The following is an 18,148-nucleotide window of genomic DNA, read 5'->3' on the forward strand; positions in this document are numbered from 1 at the left end:
AATGTTGCTGTGATACAAGGTAAATGGGTAAACTTGGCCAGTTCAAAATATTTGGTCTCTATTCTAACTGCTCCTCCTACACTAGGAAGGGTAATCTAACAAGTCATAGGCTAGATCATGAATTGCAACAGCAGTACTTCCTTCCTTCTCCACCCAAATAACCACTCCAGTGGAACTAAGGCTGATGATGACTTCCAAAGAAAAGGAAGCTCCTGTTGCTCTGCCCCACAAGTTTTGTAACCTGCACAATCACATGAAGCAACAGAAACCATAAACTACGATCTCAGCCCAAGACAGAGCAAGAGAAGAAAGTTTCCCATTTAGCTACCAAGACACTGCATGTCTTCAATACGATTAAGTGATTTTCTATGCCCCACACTAACCATGTTAGAACTGGAAACAGCTCAGAGTTTTAGGCCATATTCCCAAACATCATGGAAGGTCAGTATTTAGCTCTTTCAAGAGAAGTTACCTATCTTGTTGTGAACCCATTTAGCAGGAATGGGTTATCATCAGGAGACATTCAGCTAAACAGAGCAAGCATAAATTCAGTTGTTGCATTCTACCTCTTCCCTCCTCTGCCTCAAAAGCCATGAATTACTTTGTTTTCAGGAGGTGTAGTCTATTTAGCTTTATTTCCTGAACAGTTGTTTCTGAATAGTTAGAGGATCCTCTTCAGCTGTACACTTAACCTTGACCTAGTTTAACAGCTACATTTAAAGAATTAGATGAAACATGACCCATATGCCATAATCCTTTGATTTAGCACTTGTTTAAAGATCTCAGTAGTCAATAAGTACAATCCATGTAACCCAATTAAAAAGGTACACACAGCTACATAAGTGACATGCATAGCCAGTGCAACAGAAAGGAAGTTTACATTAACAAACTAAACAAGTGCAGAGAATACCTTGCTCATTAAAATTGTCCAGTCAATACTGAATATTTCAGTAGCAGGCAATACAGTTTAACATCTGGTAAAAGTGGCCAATTCGTACAGCACATCTATTGTGTTACACAATAAAGTTTTAGTACTATGCAAGGTATACGTCAAGGAATAACTAAAGCTGTATTTTCCTACTTTTCATGCTTGTATATATATTCTTTGCTAGCTTTAGACACTGTTTCTTAGAGCTGAGACATCTAGAACTCAGTCATTTAGAAATCACACAGCACATAAATAAGCAGTAAGAAAATAGGTTTTATTTTCAGATTTTATAGAAAAGTGTTAACAATGCTTAGAAGAAAACAGTTGGACAGCAACTTTCTATATATATTCCAGACAAACTAAGGCACTTTAATTAACAGATAATTTTGTTGCTACAAACCCAGCTATCCTATAATAACTATTTACATTTTTCTATAACTGCAAAAAAGTAAATTTATGCCATTAGGATAACATGTTAAGATATTTTAAAAACCTAGCTATAAATATTCCCAAATTTATCATCTATAGTTAGTCCCCAACTAAGGCACTAGCCCAGATTATGTGCACACTAAAATAAGTCCATTAATCATCTGCAGTACCCCTTAATATACCAAGTTAATTGTTTTGTCCCACTACGGTCTCACTACATATTACTTTATAAGCAGAGGGAAATGGGGCTCACAGTCAGCCCAGTTTAATCTGATTTAAAAAAAAAAAAAGGAAAAATGAGCTAATTTCCTTTAAATTATAACTGCGATATTTAATATTAGACTTTTAAAATTTAAGCATCCCTTTTTTGAATATACATAATGGAATGCTAAAAAGTGTGTTTAGCAAGTTGGAGAACACTACACATTCACAAATATTTTAAGCTGTTCAAGAACAGAGTATGATCTTTTATGGTTAGGTAATCGTGTAAAAGAACTTTTGTACAAGTGTTGTAATATTTTTTATTCTTACTAGCTTCTTTTGAAAGCCCCCGATTTTCTCATGCTTTATGTGCATATGGAAGATACCATTTCTGAATCCTTTCGTGACAGGGTTGCACTTGCTGGTGGAGGCTTATACAAGCATAGGGCTATGACCACAAAGACAATTGTGATGATTTTGCAAGCAGCACCTGAATGAAGAGAATAGAAGAGTCCTTGTTGCAGTCACCTTCAACAGCAGACAAGAGTATTTTAGTCATTTATAAAGTTTCACATGGTGAGTTACACTGTAAGACTTCTAGATGTATGCTGCATAATTCAATGTCTTTCACATGAACTGCACAGGGCAGGTAAAAGCAGTGTTCCAACTGACTTCAGATCCCTCACCTGCCTGCCAGTTCTTGTTTGCAGCAGCTACTGTCATTACTTCAGTTCTGTATTTCTTCATCCCATTCTAGCCTGAAGTGCAAGTCTTCCTTATTTCTCATTTCAGTACTGATCTTCATTGCATCAAGATCCTCTTTGCCACAAACTAAACTCCCCACATGCAAACCTGTTAAGTATTCTTTTCTCAGCTACCTAGAAAAGTTGTTCCATTTACTCATCGCTGATACATAATTGTGTTTATGCAGCTTGGGGGCAGGGCAAGGAGAGGGGAAAAAAACAGGAGGGATATTTTATCACAAATATGCTTGAGAGACACTGAAACATGAAGCTGTGACTCCTGCTTTTTCAGTTTCAAGATTAGGTGTTAGCAGTTCAGTTTATGCGCTGTAAGCATCACAGTTGCTAGTAGCAAGGACAACAGCAGTTATCATATATACCTCACATGTTTAAAGGGAGCAGACTGTTAAACAAGTTAAGAAAATTGACTAGTGTTCAGAGATATTTTCAAGATCTTGATACTAATTTAGGGAAAAAAAATTGAAATAACAAGAGGAAGAAAGCCCCTCAGACTTTAGATGTCAACAGACCAAGCCAGATAAGACTGCAATATGTGCCAATCCCTTAAAATTCACCAAATAAAGTGTGACAATTAAGAAAGACTGAAGAGCAAAACTATTTCATATTATTGCTATTTAAAGTTTTCTAGGCCAATAAGAGCTACTTAATGTGGTCTTGCTCTTTCATTATTATTCTGCTTTTTATTACTTATGAAAAAAAGTTTTTTTTAAAAAAACACTGCTGCTAAGAAATAAAAGTTTAAGGTTCTGTTTCAATACAATTCCCATCTAGCAGTCAAGGTCCATATATCTATTACCTAGTACATGTACTTAATATGAAGTCGTCACTTACTTATGCCCATCAGCAGATAAGCCATTCTTTCATTGTCATAAACCCAACAGGCTCCTTTAGTTTTACATTCATTAATATCCCACAGAGTACAACTGTTGTCTATAGCAACACCAAACAAAATTGGTCCAGGAATAGTACCTAAAAAGCACAGTAACATGTTAGAATGTTTGACTTACCTGGAATACCCTTATCTAATCTTAATGCATACAATGAAATGCCAAGCTGGTGAGGAAGATAAAATGGGAGAGGTACACACTAAATATAACATTTTAATCAAAGTCATAGGGCTCATATTACATAGCAAATGTGCCTCTTCCACTGCTCTCTTTTAGGATAGATAGAGTACCAGTTAATTCTTCATACAGCTCCCACTTGATTATCAAGCAACAAGTTTGTTCAAAGACTTGACCTTCTTGTAACTTCGTCAGTTTTCACGAGAAAAGAAAAACTGATTAAGTGTTTCCCCCCCTAATTTTAATCAGGAAAGCAGGATTTTAATTGAAGGAAAAGTCCCTTTCCTTCAATCATATATGTTAACCTGTTTCAAATGCAGAGAACTAAAATATTCTCTTAATACGTTCCATTGTCCTTTTTTTCCATCCCTCAGACGTAGCCCAGCTTCCAGGAAAAATTTCACATGAAATGAATAGTGTTTAAAATTATTCCTGCGCAGAATTTATTAATTTGTGTGATTCCTGTTATAACAGTGCTTTATAAAGCACAAGTAGTTTGCATCCAGGTATAGCCAATTTTTTAACAAACACTCCAGGTACATCACTGCATGTCTACCTAACCTGCTCAAGGCCTAAACTGCTCTTGAGCTAGCAAGCAGCTATGTACTCACTACAGCAGCTCTGTCTAGGACCTCTGTGTGATTCCTTAGCATAAAGAACTTGATAGCAATGCTGATAGTTACTGCCTTCTTCAGCCACAATCTGTACAGGCAGTGAAAAGGGTTCTCCTATCCTCTGCTCCACAGTACAGTCAAGAGTTAAGACTCCGCCATTGATAATTTTGAGTAAAATGAAACAGAGAACCCCTCATACAATACTTAACACTATCTCCCAGCTGATTTCTAGCTGTGAGGATGTTTATTCTTGCTATGCTTTATTGGTAAAATTACTTAGATTAATTGGAGTTTCAATAGGTACAGCAAAGCAGACCTAACACTGCTAGGTATTTGATCTCAAATGTCAGGGAATGGCTGCAGTACTGAATATTGACATAAAAGTCTAACCAGTAACTGAGCCTTGACCTGGTCTTGAATTACATATGCCATTCAAAAAGTGTCTAGACTAAACAAAGAGTTTAAAAGATGCCTGAAAAAATTCAAACTAATGGTTCAGAGTATATCTACATTAAGCTTTATGTTTTATTTAGGGTGATTCACCTATCTTACAGAGATCCTGGAGATGCTTAGATTTAGCATTTAAATAGTAGATTTCCCACATAAAAACTCAGTAATTATTCACGTACCAGTGCCTAAAATTTCAGTAAAGGTTAAAATTAGTCAAAGGAATTGAAAGGGAAGGCAGAAGAGGGAAGACTCCACCTATTCACTCTAAAATATACTGGCACGGCCCATAAGGACACAACTGTATGAGACAGTGTCTCTTTCTTTTAACTTCTGGAACTTGAGATGTTAACTACATTAAGCTGTTTTCTAGTACATCATTTTTTCTTATCTCAACTTTCAGAATAGGTCTTCTTTTCAGAATAGGCCTTCTTCTGGGGGAAGTGACAGCAGATGTCTTTTGCTTAAAGAATGACAGTGACCTGTATTTTGTTCATGCCAATAAGAACAAGAAAAGCTAAAATGAACACACACACCTTGAAAAGGAATTTGAATCCAGATGGCATCTGCCTTACAACAAATGTATTCTATAAGATAATGACAGGCTGCTTCAAAGTCCTCTGAAAGGTTCTTAATGCAGTATTTTTTAAGTCTAGAAAAGTGTCAAGTAAATTACTCTGAGGCAAGTGTTTCAATAAGGAAGTCATACCCAGTAGTCGTAGAAACACTGACTGTACTCCAAGAGCAAATGAGCGCTGCTTATCTGGCACACACCTGGAAACAAAATTTGCAGTTTAAGACCTGGTAAACAAGGTAACTCTTCCATGTCTCTGCTTTGTCCCTCAGTGAATACACTTTTTCTTAATACACTCTTTTAACCCATTAATTGCAGAGGGGTTTAGAAATCCTGTGTACAAAACAAGTAACAAAACTTCAAGAGGGGTATTGACAACAAATATAAGCAACGCCAGCAGCTCATCAAGGAATTTTAGATTGACCTAGTTTAACAAAACAGTACAAACAAAAACCTAGCTTACCAGCGGCACCCTGATACATTGTTGAACATTTTTTTTCCACACAAGAACCAAGGAAGTTAAGGACAGTGCTAGGATGCAGTCCTAAGCTACTATTCCTAAACAAACAATATATGAATTGAGACTAGGTTTCAGCACAGCACAGGTACTGTATGTCCCATAGCCTTTACATATGGTCACCTGACCTTACAAGTAATCAGTTCTGGCCTAGCTATACAAATCAACATATTTTGATTTCATAACTAGGAAAATTTACATCCTACCCCTTTCTTTCAGATATTTCTCCAGCAACAAATATTTTCTCCTGACAGTGTCTTAAAGTGATTAAACACAACCTAATTTATACAATTTCATTTCAGCACTGTTTAACAAACCGTATAATTGAAGCACTGTCACTGCTAAAAAAAAAAAAGGGCAGTATTCAGGAGTTATTCCCTCATTCTGGAGTATGTATGAGGATTAACCATAGAAAAACATCCATGATGAGCACTTACCAGTCACTGTTAGGATCTCCCTACCCATAAAGAAAATTAAAGGAAGAAGAATGAGTTTTGTATAGTGTGGGTGATTATTTCTAGCACTAGAATATTCCCACAAACATGTGGGTTTACACTTTCAGTTGCACAAAATAGGCCTACTGAAAAGACATCAGATTATAATAACTGACATCACATTCAACTATTTGAATTAGATTTTGCAGACTTAAACTGCTCTACAGTCCTCTCCAATAAAACCCATTTCTTCATTCCAGCCGAAGTGCACAAGGACTCAGAATTCCAAATGCTACTGCTTAGAATTACCTAAATAAAACATCAGCTCAGTTTTGAAGATAATGCAACACTTTACATTATTCTGCCCCACGCTGATATGACAAACTGTTCATTCCAGATTTACCGCAACCCTGAACAGGAAGCTACTACAAAGCTCTGTTGCAATGTATCATTTCCCTTCCCAATGCCCTGCCTAGAACATCTGAAAAAAGAGCATCTAACCACACCCTCCCCAAAGCATCAAGTGTATAGCACATGTATACCTATGCATCATGGACATTTTATCTCCAGAAGTATTAGAGATACAAGTCAGATTTCAACATAAAGTGAAACAGCTCTACTTTCAGAATAATGACCATACATTACAAAAGTTAATGTATCTAGCTTTCATGCATATGAGACTCAGAAATTTGAAAGACAGTCAGAGCACTGGTTAACAGCCACATACATGCTGTCACATTTTATATTAATCACTACCATACATATAACATCAACATTACATGAGACGTAGCCTGCAGTTCTTGACAGACTACAATTTTGCAAGTCAGAACTCTGAACTGAGGCAGGAAGCAAAGCTTAAGAATACAAGACTGATTGTTATTTTATTCTTTTCTTGGTAAAATTTGAAGTCCTGCAACCATTGATACACAGGCTACTTTAATATTTTCTTCATCCAAGCACATGGTGCATTATTATGCTTTGACTACAACAGTCAGGAGTGCTCCTATGAAAGAGGGATTTTGCTACAAGTAGGGAAGATTATTCTTTTTAATATATTCAAACAGTATGTACTAACTAAATGTAATTACAGAGATAATGAACAGTGGTATGACTGTCCTCTACCTCAAGTACTGCCTCCTTACTACACAAAGTACACTAAATCCCTTACACGTTGGTTTAAGTCCACATCCCAAAGCAAAACAAATTATAGAGTATTTCACTGACCTGAGTTTTCACAGGAATGCTACCTATTTTTCAGTTCAAAAAAAAATAAAACATACCTCAGAATGGCCACAGTTGTTGGAGTAACAGCCATAAATGTAAAAACAACAGCGAAAAAGAAGGAGGTCAGGAATAAAGGTAGAAGTCTGCAAAGTGTTGGACATTTCCCAGGGACGGCTTCATAGAGAAAATCTTCTGAACCATTTTCTCCTTTTGGTTTCCCAATACAGGAACAGTTGTGATAAGTCTACAAACAATTTATTAATCAAAATTTAGCTCTAAGAATGACACCAAGTGATACTAATATAGTAGATGTTTATTGGGTCTGCATCACACTGAATACAAGAATAAACCCTGACTTTACTGTATGGGAAATGGTCCATTTCCTGATGATCACATAACATTGTAACCATCATTTTTAAAACTGGTTCAGCAGAACTTGACCAATACATCTCAGCTAAGCAAAAGTTGTTTTTAGTTTTGTGATCTAAAAACACAGTGATAGTCTGCATTTTGTGTGAAGCAAGTTTTTAATTACAAGTACAGAAAACCTGAAAGATTTTCAAGTTAGAGACACAATTATATGCAGTATATAACATAAAAAAACAACAGAGTAATCCTTGAGACACTAAATTTCGCACTGAAATCTTATTACAAATCAGTGATGATAACACCAGTTACTGTGTACAATTAAGACAGGACAAGCTACACTGGCCCGTACAAGATTTTTTTTATATTGAGATATAAATACACACCCAATAATTTTGAAAATATGTAATTTTTAAACAAATCACCTCTTTGAGAACGTTGTAAAACTATGGAGGGTGCCAAGGGCTGGAAGAAGGAAGTAAACACCCATTTTCTCTTTCCCCATATGAGACTGGTTTCATTTGCAAAGTGTGATTTCTGAACAAAGGGTAGCCAAAAGCTGCATTTCCCTCACAGCAGAAGGTATCTTGCATTGTTCAAAAGTCATTTTTCCATTATTGAAATAAGCTAATATTAACCATTACCTAAGTTTGTTAACCAGAACTGCTGATTATTTCTGTACAATTCAGAAGTTATACTCCAAAGAATTTCAAGTGTCTTGACTACTAAAAACCATTACTTGAATTGGGTTAATTGTTTAGATTCACACCTATTTGTGCCACTACTTCCTCAAGCCTTGTTCTTCAAGCTTAAATAACAGATATATCCAGTTACAAACAGTAGCTGAACAAACTGGAAACCACAACAGTTCCCATTCTTCAGAAGTGCTGGCAATTCCCAGATCACCTAGCTTGGCAGCCTTGACTATAAACAGGCTGGTCTTTATACTGGCCTGTACTTCACAGGAAGAGATGTGAGCTCTACTCTAAGATTTAAGCAGGAAAGAACAGAAGCAATGTTGGACTGCTTTTGTAAACAGGTGAACAAACGGAATAGTTTTATGCTCTTCATTATAAATCCACTCAAGTTTGTTTTCAAACAAAAAAAATTAATACATATCAGTGAAGAGTGATGTTTTCACAGCAAGAGGCAGTCAGTCTCCTACATAATACCTCTGCTCATTTACCATTATCTTTTTCTGATATAAAAAGTCCCCATAGGCACTCCCTGGTTCAGCTTGCCTACCTGTAAGATCTTCCTGCACTCCTCCCACATCCCTGTTCAAGACTTTGTTGTACCAGTCAAGACAAGCACAAAAAGTCTCTCAGTTCTGGGAAGGCTTGATAATAACCAGCCACTTACATGGCTTACCATTCCTACATCAGAGGCAACTGATATTCAAGGTTTGGAAACTCACAGAAGCAGGTTGCCATGCATACAATAAACACTGCATTATGCTTAAAGATCTAGGTAAGTTTAAATGTCAAGGAAGTTGATAATTTCTAATTTTCTGATTGTTAATTCTATTTAAAGTACACGCAGGTTTAATGTCTTTTCAGCATTATAAATATTACTAGAAGTAACATTTGCAATATGACACTGCATAAGTGATCACATACTGTTATTGACCAATAAACCCCTACAATGAAAAAAAAAAAAAAGAAGAGATAGGGCAGGATGATTTGCCAATGAAGCTCACAGAACAATGCAGTGTGAATGACCACAGCTGTTGCAAAGAAAGCTATGCAGAAAAGAAACTATGTCTGTTGAGTGGACCAACCAACGGTGTAAGTGTTTCTCCCCGAGTTCATTAAAAGAGTGCAAAAGACTCCTTAAGATAGCCAGATCAGCATGGGGTGGGGAGTATGGCTAAGCCCAACAGAGTATACAAAGGCAGACAACTAGCAGAAGAATTTCAAAGACAGCAATGGCCTTGAGCTGGCTTCAGCCCACACACAACTCCCCATCAACTAGGGTGGCCCAACATCGTGAGGGTTATAGAGACCAGTAATGGGAATCATGCTGATATTGGGACTGAACTGAGTATTGCAATCAATATATTTTGCTAAGTGTAATTTAAATTTTTATTGTTTTCAGTATACTTTGTATCACTGCTAAATTAGAAATCCTGTGTAATATCAACTGTCATCAGGTAAGTAAATTTGGTATTAATCATTACACCCTCCAGAAGTGGAATATCTGAAAGCACTTAGCTCAGAGTATTGACTGGCACATAACAACATCCATCCCACAAGCTGGTGAGGATTGGAAACACACTGCCACTCAATACTCTGATTTCTTGTCATACTAAAGGAAGAATGTTTTGTTTTCTATATAGAAAGCATTTTGCAGGAAACCTGGACAGATCACATCAACTGTTTTGTAGCACAAAGTACCTTTTTCATGTTGTTAAAAAGCTGTGATGCACATCCTGCAAAACAGGGAGAAAAGTACTGGACTTCATCTCTGCCACAAACTGGGTAGTACATGGAGCGCAAACATCCACACTTAGCATTGCATGGTGCTGTGAAGTTATATAGCTTGCCCGTTCTGAAAGGTAAAAGTTAATATGTTTTCAATAAAGTAATTTATATATCTGCTGTTTTTAAATAAGTAATGCAGTCTTTATAGGATAATAAATCTCACGTACAATTCAGGTGATCTATGCACTTAATTCTTTTTAAAAAAGCCATGTTCCTAGCAGTTACAACTCTAAAAATTCCCATTTATCTGTACCTAGCTATATTCCTTCCATAGATTCCTCCAGTTTCCATCACAAAACTGATGACTAAAATTCTGTGTCTTAACCCAATTCTTAACTTTATCATCTCCTTCCCCACACACCCTTATACATTTTAATTCGTTCAATTTACAGTTTTAAGAAAAAAAATGTAAAAAGATTGAAAGCAGCATTTGGTATTGTTTATTCTACTGATCATATTCCAGTGTTTTTCCCCCATTTTGGATTCAAGTCCAGTTGGAAAACCACTGCATTTTTACTATTTTTAACACTGCTATGCAGACATCTAGACTGCACAAGCTAAATGCAGAGTGCCACAACATACAGAGTCTTACCATACCCAAAAGGATCTTAAAGATTTTCTCTGGCTGTTTAGGGAATAACTAATGAAGAACAGTTAAATTAAACACTTGCTTCCTGTAACTACTTCCAATTTAGGCAATTGCTTCCAGTATAGGCCATAGCCTGGTTGTATTTGAAGTAGTCCCAATATATTATTAGTACCAAAAACAAACAAAACAAAAAGTTTTCAATGTGAGAGGACCTTCTTAAGACATAACTGGAGAGAATAAAAACATGCTTTGAATTTCTAATAGTCTTGCCTTAAGAAAAGAAGCTTCCCAGGTTAAAAGTTCAGTCAGCTGAAACCGGGATACTAATACTGCTAGTAGTTCAGATGTTGGACTGTAAACTGAAAGTTCCAGATTCATTACCTAAAAGGCAGATCTTTTTCAAGGGAATTTAAGATGGTCACAAATACTAAGAGGAGAAATAATTTATCTAGGAATTAAGCCAAACGCTTACAAAGAATTCAAACCGCACATGGAATATTAAGGACTTCACAACTACCTATAGACTTAATCTGGTTGTAGTACAGTTGAACCCTACGAAGCTACATTAGTTCATTTTTCATACATATCAGAATTAAAGTTAGTTTGCTCTGGCTTAAAGCACTAAGTACACCATAAGCAAACTCCCTGATCACCGTTTTTTTCATACAGTGCCTTGTTAGCCTGAGGCATGTCAGGCCCAGAAGTATTTAATCAATTCAGTGGCAACATTTGTCCTCTACATAAGCAGACAATGTTGCCTATAGGTCAGGCCTTCCCTGACCTATAAAGGTTCAGTCCCTCTTGGGTTATGCATGGTCAAAAAAAAAATTATCAAAATAGAGAAGAAATACAATGTGGTGTACGTAAGTTTTTATGAATCAGTTTTCTAAAGAAGCCCAGCAGATCAGGCCATTAAATGGGGGTTAAAAGTTCTATAGGTTGGGTATTCTTTCACAGCAAACCAAAATAAGGAGTCCCAGAGACTTGCAGTGACAATTTCTGTAGTTCTGTTTGTTCCTGCATTTCTGTTCCAAGTTTTCAAGGAAAAAAAAAAATGGCCAAAAGAATTTGGCAAAAACAAATCCTTTAAGTGTTTATTAGACAAAGCAAACCACATCAGTTCTGCTTATAGCCTAACTTAGTAATAAACAGTTACTACAGACAATATACTTTGCTCATTAATATATGAGCTCAAAATAGATCCTCTACTCATGTGGTTCTAGTACTGAATTTGCAAAAGCATTCCCCACCCCCTCCACCTCCAGGCTGTTTTTCAACAGCAAATAAATGCTTGCCATGAAGGATTTCTTAAAAATCTCCACAAAAATTACGCTGCAACAATTTTCAAGTCAACTCTCAAAGCGTAGCCATAACTTAGTCTTTCAGAAGCATTTATTCAATAGCATAAACAGAAATCAGACACATAGCTATTCTTCCACAAGTTTATAAATTTGTTAAAGCTACTACAATTATTTCAGTTGCTTACTCCTTCATGGAAAGCAGTTTCAGAACTGGCACTGTGTTAGTGCCACTAACTATTCTGATGTAGGTCACATGCCCAACAAATTACAGTCCAACATGTAACAGCAAATTAGATAAAAATGAACCCTTTTTGTAGTGGATACTGAGTGGAGAGACTTACTTCAGGACTGGTCAACTCCAAATTGCTGTAGATAAGAGGTTTTCAGCAACAGTTAAACTATATAACTGCTGAAGTTACATGAAACTATTAAATACAAGATAACTGTATTTAACCTAGGGTGAAAATCAATTCAGCTGTACCTTTCATCAGCTGCTTTTGGTCATGGGACCTGGTCTAGACACATGGATAACTTCATATACTATTTTCTATACAACCGCTTCAGTATTCAGTTGCTGAATACCGATTCTTTTCCTCAATATATAACTATAAACTTTCCACAACAAAAGTCTACATCCTACTGTTCACAGTTCTGAAGTGTCCACTGTAATCTTACAGCTAGCTTCTTTTCAGGTACTGAAGCAAAGCCATGTTTTAAGCATCAAATATCAACACTGGCCTTTGAATATACTGCCAACTGATACTTCAAGTTGTAAACTGTTTGTTGTATCTACATTTTAAGTCAGTCAAAAAGCATGGTAAGTATCAAGTGAAGAAACCATAGAAGCCTAATTGTTGATTAGATGTTTATCATTTTTTCCTAGAAGTATCACGAGCTTGCATATGTATTAGAGGCTACAAAACCAATCCTTACCCAACCCATCTTCTGCATTTTCATGCTGCACTTCATGCTATTGTGACAGAAAAGTGCAAAGATCCTCTTCCACATCCTATTTAGGTTTAAATGTCTTCTTATGGATTAGAGCATAACTTACAGATTCTGCTTTTGTACAAGACAGTAGTACCTAACTCTTGTCTAAAATGGGGAATTTGGAGAAAAACAACAAAAAAGTATTGATAAGTTATCCACCCAGTTGTACAGCATGCTGCTCATGCTTTTGATTTTTTTCAAATGGCAGCTAGCAGTCCCTAGCTACCACCCTACTAGAGTTATTTTTTACAGCAGCGTCTGTTTCTTGGCAGACCAAACTGCTGGAGTTGCCTCTGGCTCTGTCAATTCATGACAGAGTAACAGATCCCTTGAATGAGAGCACAGTTTTGGCACAACTAGCTGACCTACTCCTGATTTTAAACACTGCTCATGCTACAGAAATGTGTACTATTTAAAACAGAGAATTTAAACATCACAGTCTTTTAGTTAATTCCTTAATAAGGCATAATTGGGCATTTTATACAACATTGTACCTATGGTGGTGATTTGATCACACACATTCAATGCCGAAATTTTAAAAGTGGACCTAGAAATCCATTCTCTAAGGAATGCTTATACTTGCAGATATTTACTCTTGCTACATTTTTGGTTTCACTTTAATGACATTTTTTCCCCACTGCCACACTGATTTCTAGCGTAAACTTCATTTGCAGAAACAGGAAGAACATTCACCCTAGAATTTTTATTAGAATTACTAAAGAGATTTAAAAATGAGTGATAGACTGCATTCTCAATAGGAATGAGAATTATATTGTTTAAGCAAAAGAAGAGTAAATACTGTTTAGAGAAGTCTCTCCTATACATATTAGCTAAAAATATTTAGAATTATATTCATTAATCATGTTATTCCACCCATTTTATTCTTCAATTTGGGTCACTGAGCTGTGGTCTTTTTGCAGTAAGTTTTTACCTCTCTCAGCCATTTTACCAGGAAAAAAAAAAAGAAAGCTTCCTTTGTAAATGGAGGCTAGAACCTGGTGCTACAATAATGTCTTTATCTTCCTAGGGAAAAATCTGCAATCAGTTTAAGCTGCAGTATACCTCCATGCACTCAAGAAATTGTTGCACAGTGCAGACTCCTTCCAGGCACAAACTGCCCAGATTGTGAAGAGCTGGTTAACAAAACAAGATACAGAAGGCAAGCTACTTCTACAGAGATCCAAAGTTAGCAGTAGTCAGTAACATGGCTACTACACCTAGAATGGTTACAGAAGCTAGGATACTTTTTTGTTGTTGTTGAGCAGGACCAGCCTGCTCAGAACATTTTTCAGGCAATGTATCATTACATTTCCCTTAATCATCTATTACACAAAAAATTTCAAGAACAAGATTTTAGAGTTCCATAAAGCATTTCAGTTTCATACATCAAGGCAAAACAGTATTTTTAAAAGGTTTTGTATTCTGTGATGTAGCTTATTATTTTGAATATTAACACCAAACCCAAGAGTGCAGTAAAATATATTTACCCATTATATGTTTCAGAGACACCTGCGAAAGGTTGATTCCCACATTTAGCAAATAAAAACACTGTGTTTAAAAGTAGGGCCACTGATGAAGTGCCTATCATGAACTTGATTATGTTTTTGCAATCCATTTTGCACTTGGAAATCAAGATGCCACTTATGATTTGGCCTAGTGCTGCTGCTGGAATTAATACAAGCCCTAGAGGAAAACAAGACACCAGCAATTACACAAAAATGCAAGATATAATTAGTGAAGCAATTTAGAGTGCAATTTTATGTTAGAAAAAAGTCATAACTGTTACCTGTATCTTAAGATGCAGTCCATGTGATGTCATTTTGAAACCATCCTACCAGAATCTGTTTGAGTGAGTGACTTATTCTACCCTTACATTATCTTCAGCCTTCCCAGAAGTTCAACTTGACAGCGTAACTTATAGCTGTCCAAAACCCAAGTTGAACACAGCAAAACTAGATTACTGAGTAGTACTACATACTGGGCAGGAATCTCTGAGCACCAGTAGGCCACTTCACAAAAATAGAAAATGTTCTTTCATTGCTTCAGGTTTGTTGGGTTTGTTTTAACCACATGTCCATGTTCTTTGTTATACTTCTGTCTTATGTTTGACTAAGAGTATAATCACTATTTTACATGAGACAGCACAAGATACAATAAGGCATCAACAGAAAGATTAAAAAGTTTCGATTAGTGGGTTAGTTTTGCTAGTTCACATAGTCCATAATCTTCTTGGCACTATTTGGACTCCAGATATAAAAATGCTCAGTTATGTATGGCTAATCTACAATACAATACAGAACACATTGTAACTTGCACTGACTTGAGACAACTAATTTGAAAGGCAGCTCAAGTACAGTGGTAGAACTGCACAGGCTGCAGACCTCCACAGTCAGATGTCATTTAAATAGCTAACGTGGCCATTAGTAACAGACTAGCTAGCTCAACATTAGTTCAGGTACAGCAAGCTTTCAACATTAGCGTAGCCACTTCTTTAAAGCTGTACATTTGATTAACACTATCAATATTTTCAACGCAAATGAAAAGAAATTCAGACAAGGTCTATAGACAATGAAAAGGAACATTCATTTTTCTATTTCACCGCTGATGACTGTTAACAATTGAGCATGTATTCCAATGTACATCTATTTAAAACTTGCAGATAACTGTTTAGAAGCAATGATGTCTGAATAGCAACAGTACTACGTAGTAGTATTGAGGGGAGTTACTAATTCAGAAAGTCTTTCCTAAATATATTTCTGTTGGAGACAGCACTTCAGCTAGCATACGGTTATATTGCAGCACTATAAGCTGAAGTAATTTAGCAAGACATGTTCCAGAAATATTAAGTCTGCCACATTGCAAGCATCTGTTGGCCTATCTGCCTTGATCTGGTTACTGCTTTTCAGAAGTAATTGTGTCAGTGTTAATCTGGTGACCCTACCTAGCACAGGTTTTTCAGACTTTTTCCTATCTGCTTCTCCAATAGCTAACTTTTCACAGCCTTCCTCTGTTTTACCTATTTCTATTATCTGATGTGCAGAAGTAACAGTGACAGTAAGCCAAGTATAGAAGCAGTTACATAGGAGTTTTATAGTATGTCCTGAGCAGTCATTTTATTGTAAGCTATCTCACTGTAACACTATGGTGGAATTGAAGAAGGGAAAGGCCAAGTCAACTCCCTACTTGTGGTAAGCACTACTTTTTTTCCGATCTGCCCTTCATCTTGCTTCCTTCAGTAAAGACTAAGGGTTAATACTCATTCAGCTGATTTTAAAGGACAAAATTAAATGGTTTTCACCAAGAAAGGAATAAGTTTCAGCAGCACATAAAATTCTCATTCCACTTTGAATAAGAGTATCAAGTCTTCTGATCCTACAGACAAGTAGATTTGCACCCTTAAAGAACGAAATACCAGGGTTTTTCACAGGGCAGGCAAGAATAATATAAAAATACTGTTTCTGCTGTGAAAACTGCATTTCGTGTAAGTATATGCACAAATATCTCAGGCAAACACAATATGCTTATATAAGCTTCCACCTACAATGTTAATAGTGTGTTCAGCACAACATATTTAAGATTTAAAAATGAAGAGACACATTACCTCCAAGAGTTGCTGAAAAACTTGATGTCTTTCCAAACTGACTTTCTATAAACTTTGGTAGAAATGTGGCAAAGCCAGTCGCAACTAAAGCTTCTGAAGAACTGGCTATTATTAGACTCATAAGCACTGGATTCTTCAACAGTATCTATGGAGGAAGTTAGCATAACAGGAAATTATTTCATTGTATCACCATGTAAATTTGAACGCACTCTATTTTAAAGCAGATACTCTCAAGTGGAACTTCACTGATATGCTTAAGATTTTTAAGGCAAGAAAAACCTCAATAAAATGGATATGCATTGAATTATCAGCAGCACCGCAGACTTCCCTACCACAACACAATAGAGAAGCAATTACCTTTCTGAACACTTACATATTGCCCCCCAAAAAAAATTTTCCTCTGAATGTATCAATTTTAGTACATTCAAGATTTCCTTACCAGGAGAGCCACAGGAAAGTCTTTGTAACTTTTTCCAATGTTCCTGGCCTCCACAAGCAATTCACTTCCATCATTATGGGTTTCAGAGACTTTTTCAGCCTGTATTTTTGCTGTTCCTACAAATGGGCATATTTATTGACAATGAAAACATTGAATACATGTGCTCTTACACTTAATTTGAAAAAACAAAGTGTTTCCTTTCCTTGGGAAAACCAGCTCAGACATTGTAAGTCTTCTTGAATATTTTATTGGTACAGATCCATAAAAATGTCAATAACTTATTGCTGTAGAAAGAAGACTTTGGCTGAAAGCATCATGCTTCCATAGGAAGGCCTCAGCTGCAAGATATCATCAGGGATATCCTAAGGATTTCAGACTATCCTGAAGCCCATTCAGTATTTTTTTTTCTTAAATCATCCTCATTCTCCCCAGTTCCCTACTTCATTGTTTCTTTTCCTCCATCATTTCTCTTTCCAGAGAAGCACAGTAACTTCCTTTAGATGCTCTTCCAAACGACTCCTAGATGATATCTGCCTGAACAGAAATTATGTTAAAATTATTCTTTTTAGAAGGCTGCTCTGGGATACTTTGATTCATGCTTTATTATTTCACCCAAAACAACAAGACAGTAGAGACAAAGACAAAACGCATATTAAGTCAAGACAATTTCCTGATTCTTGGCAGATAACATAACAGCTTAATATACAACCCTGGGTGCCAAGCGTCTTCCAAATTCAGACCATCAGTTTCCATGCTCTATCTGCTTCCAGTCCTACCATACATCATTACATACACAAGATCTGCCCTCCAGCCCATCCACATTGCTTTAAAGGTTGCATATTGGAAGCAAGGTATTTATCATCAGTTTTAGCCAAAGACAGTTAACTGAGAAACAGAATCAAAAAGAAATCAATCACTCAGTCCAGCAGTCTATAACCCACACACATAAACAAATGTCTCTTCTGAAGTAACCCATTACTGTTAAACACTTACCTGGTAGGTGTTTTGGAAAGCATGAAAAAGGTATTATAAGAAGCCAGATTGCAAAAAAGCATGCAAGAAATGGTATCCACCATGCTCCAAGCCAACGTGGGTCATCTTGATCCATCTTTATACTAGAAAAAATTTGGAAAAAAGCAGGTTTACTATTCATGAATTCAAATCAGCAATTTCAGATGTCAGT

At 36.3% G+C, this 18,148-nt stretch overlaps 1 protein-coding gene across 1 annotated transcript in view; it reads right to left on the reverse strand.

Annotated features, from left to right (window-relative positions):
* Positions 1 to 1,282: 1,282 nt before the first annotated feature.
* Positions 1,283 to 18,148, reverse strand: part of SLCO4C1 (solute carrier organic anion transporter family member 4C1) — a 32,544-nt gene continuing 15,678 nt past the window's right edge. Inside the window, exons 5-13 of the mRNA XM_005446880.3 lie at positions 17,959 to 18,080; positions 16,966 to 17,081; positions 16,527 to 16,671; positions 14,413 to 14,608; positions 9,959 to 10,112; positions 7,253 to 7,440; positions 5,157 to 5,221; positions 3,154 to 3,291; positions 1,283 to 2,048 (exon numbers count right to left, since the gene is read on the reverse strand). Coding sequence (XP_005446937.2) covers positions 1,924 to 2,048; positions 3,154 to 3,291; positions 5,157 to 5,221; positions 7,253 to 7,440; positions 9,959 to 10,112; positions 14,413 to 14,608; positions 16,527 to 16,671; positions 16,966 to 17,081; positions 17,959 to 18,080 — 1,249 coding nt within the window. The 3' untranslated portion in view covers positions 1,283 to 1,923. The remainder of the gene's footprint in view (positions 2,049 to 3,153; positions 3,292 to 5,156; positions 5,222 to 7,252; positions 7,441 to 9,958; positions 10,113 to 14,412; positions 14,609 to 16,526; positions 16,672 to 16,965; positions 17,082 to 17,958; positions 18,081 to 18,148) is intronic.

The sequence above is a fragment of the Falco cherrug genome, chromosome Z (genome assembly GCF_023634085.1).
Source record: "Falco cherrug isolate bFalChe1 chromosome Z, bFalChe1.pri, whole genome shotgun sequence".
NCBI classification, from domain to species: Eukaryota; Metazoa; Chordata; class Aves; order Falconiformes; family Falconidae; genus Falco; species Falco cherrug.